The sequence below is a fragment of the Filicampus tigris genome, chromosome 3 (assembly GCF_054856515.1).
Source record: "Filicampus tigris isolate MCC_2025a chromosome 3, RoL_Ftig_1.0, whole genome shotgun sequence".
Classification (NCBI taxonomy): Eukaryota; Metazoa; Chordata; class Actinopteri; order Syngnathiformes; family Syngnathidae; genus Filicampus; species Filicampus tigris.
Genome location: NC_141219.1, coordinates 18,369,224 through 18,375,040, shown reverse-complemented (window position 1 = coordinate 18,375,040; position 5,817 = coordinate 18,369,224). Strand labels below are relative to the sequence as shown.

The 5,817-nt window shown below is 39.0% G+C and overlaps 1 protein-coding gene across 1 annotated transcript; it reads right to left on the bottom strand.

The window, feature by feature from the left end:
* Nucleotides 1-2,409: 2,409 nt before the first annotated feature.
* clec3a (C-type lectin domain family 3, member A) lies at nucleotides 2,410-5,735 on the bottom strand. The gene is made up of 3 exons (XM_086025753.1): nucleotides 5,580-5,735; nucleotides 5,411-5,491; nucleotides 2,410-5,137 (listed from the first exon to the last, which is right to left on the bottom strand). The coding sequence occupies exons 1-3, from the start codon at nucleotides 5,686-5,688 to the stop codon at nucleotides 4,740-4,742; spliced, it is 588 nt and encodes a 195-aa protein (XP_085881879.1). The 5' UTR covers nucleotides 5,689-5,735; the 3' UTR covers nucleotides 2,410-4,739.
* Between the last annotated feature and the right edge of the window lie 82 nt (nucleotides 5,736-5,817).

Below are 5,817 nucleotides of genomic sequence, written 5' to 3'. Positions count from 1 at the left end.
GTTCAGACACCTCTGACGTCACGCGAGCGTGCGTGACGTACGCATGTGTTGCCTTCGACATTTAAATTGTACCTCTCCAGTGAACATTTTTAATCAGTTTTATTTTAAAGATATTGTGGTTTTCTACATAAAAAATAACAATCACGACATTTGTCAAAGGGTTAGTTCAGCTGTAATTCTTCAATTTTACCACTAGATGGGGGGATTGCACTCTCGCTGTGAAGTCGTCTCATTCTATCATGAACTGAATGCTGTACTGCAGTTGTCTGCAACCTGCGGCACTGGAGCCACATGTGACTCTTTCATCACCGTGTTGTCTTGGAAACGAAATAGTAAATATCGAATTTGAATTTACGTTGGTAGTTTTTCAAATGCTATTGTATATTAGTATTTTATGGTGCTCTTGTAAAAAAAAGTTTATTTTGTTCTTTTTTTGCGTTTGTTCTTTGCAGCTGAAAATATGCGTCATGCATCAATGGCGCCAAAATGCAATCAATCAATCAATCAATCTATCTATCTATCAATCAATCAAATCTTTATATATTTATCTTGTATATTTATCTTTAATTCAAAACCAACACAAAATGCTATTGAGCTAGTGTACACCCACTAGGCAAACCATTGATAAATCCAAGGAAAAAAACGTTTCTGAATTTTCTTCAGGACATTACGTGCTACGGGAACTATGTTTCAAACAGATATCACTCACACCTCACAGATGAGAGTTTACAATCATGTGTGAAAATGAAGGCGATGTCGACGGTAATGTACCGACGTTGCACGCTGAAGTGCAGGAGCAAAAATCGCATTAACCGGATAAAATTAACGTTGTAATTGGCTTTTATCCGGCAAATATCCAGAATATTTTACACTGCTAGGTAAAATAGCTATTTTTACTTCAAGTTGACAGCTGACTGCACATTCCACAGTCCACACTCCACAGGCAATAAAATGATGACAGAAGACTGCAGTTTTGGTTTGCTGCGTGTAGTTGGATAATTGGTATTATAGGTGGCTATAATTTGGACTTTAATTTCATGACTAAGGACTCAAAATAGACATTTATGGTTTAATTTAAAGAGGAAGTCATCCCAAACATATATTTTTCAAGAATATGTTCTATGCATGCCCACTAGTTGAAACAAGGCAATATGTTTAATATTAAATATGAGATAAGCAGCAAAATCCACACGTTTTTATCCATCTCAGGGGGCAGCCATTTTGTCACTTCTGTCGACTGAAAATGACATCACAGACCCTCAGGGCTCAGATAACGACCAATCGCGGCTCACCTGTTTTCTGAAGCTGAGATATGATTAGTCGTTATCTGAGCCCTGAAGGGTGTGTGATGTCATTTTCAGTCGACAGAAGTGACAAAATGGCCGCCCCCAGAGATGCCTAAAAATGGGTGGATTTTGTTGCTTAACTCATATTCCACAAACACAATATTAATCAGAATGCTGTGTTTCAACTAATGAGCCTTCATAGAACATATTCTTAATATGTTTGGGTTGACTTCCACTTTAAGAGTAAGCTTAAACCAAGCATCTTTTTCAGAGTTTAACATGTTCTTGATTATGCAGAAATAATATATACTTGCTTATTATGAAAGCCACGCCTGTTAAGTTGAACGCATATCTGATCTACTCACAGGAATACATGTCTTATTTTGTTTTATGCTGTTGTATGAATGGCAACAGGTGGATACAGAGGTCTATTATACCTTCTGCCATCTAGGAAGAGCATTGAATTGTTCTACCTGTCAGTGTACATTAGTGATGGGCAAATTAAGCTTTTGTGAAGCACTGAACTACTTCAGCCAATTGTTTTGAATACGGGCTCATTACTTGAAGCATTAGTTACAGTGATCTCTCCTGGTGGAAAAGATGGTTGCAGTGGTTTAAAATCTATTTGTTTTGAAAATTGAATAGCATGTTCTATTTAAATATAAAGATGAATGTGTGCATTGTGTTATTGATGAGAGACGTCTGGGAAGAAATGTCATATAGGTTGGCTGTGCTTGTGTTACTATGGCAGGAGGTGATTATGTGGGATGGGAAACACTCAAAGGTTTCTTTTATGATCACAACTTCGACTGTATTAGCTGTGGAAACATATAAGAAATATATTCAGGGCTAATTAGTTGATCAGCCAACAAACATCCAGTACTTGGCACATATGTGAATTTAAATAAGCATTATCTTTGAAAAGTCACAATTTTTGCTCTGTAAGGAGTTATTTCCAGTATTAATGTTTTCACTCCTGGCGTTCTCTGTGGGCCTTGGTAGAAAAGAATTTCCCACCCCTGATGTACAATAAAGAAGCAAGATGAATGGTTTCTCGCACTGACGTAAACACAGTGGCAAGAAAACAGTGAAAACACCAGAGATGAATTGGGATGCACATTCATTGTCCATGCAATATGTTTATTGTTTTACATTTGCGTTGCAGATACAGTAAATGATGATCAATGAATCTTAGCATTGCACTCATCCTCAACGGCTTTGCACACCTCCATGAACTGGATCAATGGACTATGAACTATAGGTTAAGATTCTAAACAATTAAAACAAATGTCCATTGAACGCTTTCTTACTGCACACATTTTTGAAATTATTTTCATTTTGAGCAATTACAACTTAATGTACACATCTTGAATTAAATATTGTGCAGGTCCACGGACATTGAACAATATTTCACCAATAGAAGTCCTATGTGAGTATTTGTTATTATTTTGCAATTTCCACATTTTTAAAAACAAATAGTAACCATATTTCCACCAATAGTAGTGTTTATATATATTTACTCAACGGCAGATAGGAGGATATGTCTATTATTACGGAGCTCTTTGGTCCCCACAACACAAACATGGACATACACAACCTTGTGGATTAATTGGAGGTCAACCACCATTTTTGATGAGTCACAGACTCACAGTTCTAACCGTTTAACAATGGATATTTGAACAGAGCAATTGGGTATTTGAACAGACACAGTGCAGCAACACATGTAGACAGACAAGATAACAATACTCACGGGCATATATTAATTAATTAATTTTTTTTTTTGGGTGGGTTGGGCTCGATCAGCAATCAGAAGGTTTGGAAAAAAAATGATACTTGATCACCCGATTCGAGAAGAGGATGGAGCAATATATATATATATATATATATATATATATATATATATATATATATATAAACAACTTTTATACTTACTTGAATAGTCAACCTCCGCCATAGCAAAAATGCATTGAAAAAGAAAAATGTAAACCCAAAACAAGCTGATAAACATTAAATATAACATGTAATGTTTCCAACATCTCCTTCTGTGACATTAATGGTAAAACAATGCATGAACATCGACAGTCATTCTGGTGGCCGGGGCTTTTGCTAAACCTATTACTATCTTGGTTCAACAGCTGTAAACAGGTCCATACACTTACTTATCAGCTACACTAATTAGCCTACGCCTGCTCCTTTTTGGCTTGTATTGGAAGCTGGCTATGTTGTACAAGTCTCGGTGCCCACAGACCGCAGTGATTATTTTGTTCTACATCGTTTGCCGACTTTTTATCTGCCGTGTATGTGACAAAGTATATTCTTGAAGCCGTTTGGCTTAGGTGTAGCTGTACAGATTCAGCCCTATCTATGCAAACTGTACTGACTTTATACAGTATGTAATTGCATCACAAGAATAGCTCAACTCACATTCGGTATGACCGCAGTAATTTCTCGTATAATCCTTTAGCAAAAGTTCACTTTTGTCAACAACAGAGCTATTTCCGTGTTTGTTCAAACAACACGCCTGCCTGCTGGTTGCAGTTGTGATTGACTGAACATGAGTGGTCGGAAGTTCACGTAAGTTACGCTGAGTGATGACGGCTATTTTGAATTAAAGAGATTTTAAAATTAAATAAATAACACACATACTGTAGCCAGTTCTTTTTTAAAAGTAAATAAATTGGTCTTCAGACTTTTTAGCAGTCAAAAAAAAAATCTCCACGAATGCTATTACAAAGTACTTTGTGATTGGATGGTCGAGGGAGCAAAGGCGGAACTTCTGCCTCCTGTGCAAGGGCTTTCCACTCACAAGACACACAACAAGGCTAAACATAGATTAGCTTTCAGGCTAACATATACACTACGGTAGCACAGAACAACCCCGAAGTGAACGAGGTTGTGTTTGCTATAATGTCTTATTTCGCGGATCCGAACAATGACGTCACCGATAGATCGTACAAATTATGACATCACAGTCGATCACCAATTTTGCATAAAGATGCAAAACATCGACCGATTTCGATCCACTCGATCATATCTTGTTCCTGTCTATCTGTATAGCTGCATTATACTGCACCCTGGTGGCCAAAGTGCACACAGCAGAAGGAGCTGCAAAATAAATGCATGCTCATGATCCACAAACTTGAATTCTTTACATTCTACGTAATTATGTTATTACTGCTGTTTTTATGAAGTACAATACTTTAGAGTGCTGTTTTTCTCACGAAAAAACAAATTACAAAAATTATTAGCATTGCAATCATAGACACGGAACAAATTAAAATCCTAAATAAATCAGGGCACTAAGATTTTTGTGATTAAAAATGTAGTGCCCATTTGAGGGATGTGTTTATTTGTCACAATTAAGACGGACAGCCACTATTTGAGGAAATACAGTACTGCACTATCTTTCACTTTCATCCATTGACCTGCATAGGAGAGCAACATGTATGGCCTTCAGGGAATGACATATTCACAAATGTACTTTTTCAAACTGCGACACACCTCGTCGTACCACTTGCCCTGTGCGGCCACTGAAAGCGACACACAGCTCTCTCGCTTGCTTCCTGTGGGCTGCTTCTTGGAGCGGTCCCAGTTGAGGTAGCTGACAGGTTGACTATTGACGTCAACATACTGGCCTTCTTTCACTATGTCCGCCACGCCGATCCAGAAGTCCTTGGAGCCCGGGGAACTCCTCTTGGCATAGTCTCGAAGGTCGTTGTTCTCCATGGCGTCTCGCGGCGTCGCAAGCGTTCCTCCTTGGGCGATGCAGTCTTCGTTCGCCTCATGGTAGTGCTTGGGTTCCTCAACCGTGAGATAGCACTTCCTGTGAACTTTGATGCCACGGAGGCACACTGACAACAGAGACAACGAATTTGAATCTTTATATCAAATGATAACGCCTACAGAATATTATATACTTCTGGGTACTAGTGAGATTCACAGCTGGTGAGGCACTGACATCATGTCAGATTTACAAATGTATTCTTTTTTAAACAGTGGTTTAAAGTTAAATACAACTAAGCTGTAGTTTAAAAAAATGAATTGCTCTTGCAACAAAGTCAAATAAGTGAAACATAAAGCCTTATTAGAACAATCAGTCCAGACACATTAATTCTAAGTGATACCTGTCTGCAAGGCCTGCATCTCTTTTAGTAAATTCACCTCCCGCCACAACTTCTCAAGTTGGCCCTTCACATCATCATCCTCTGCAGCTCCCCAGAGAGAAATGAAATATTATGTGAGGTTAATATGCGCATTGGCGACATTATGCCCGATGGGTGTGCACATGCTTACCCGTTGCTCGAGGCGACACGGCCTTCCTGATGCGAGGCGGGCGTCCGGAGCTGGACTGAAGCAAAGAGAAGAACAGGACGACAAAGACGGGTAGGCCCAAACGTGCCATGTTGGAGCTTGAGGTTGCGCACAGTGCTACACCTTGTGCTGCCGTGGAAGGAGTCAAAAAGTCTGAGGACGGCCCACTACATACTAGCTTTCTGTGTACTGTTCTGGAGGCTGCCACTGCATTGGCCCA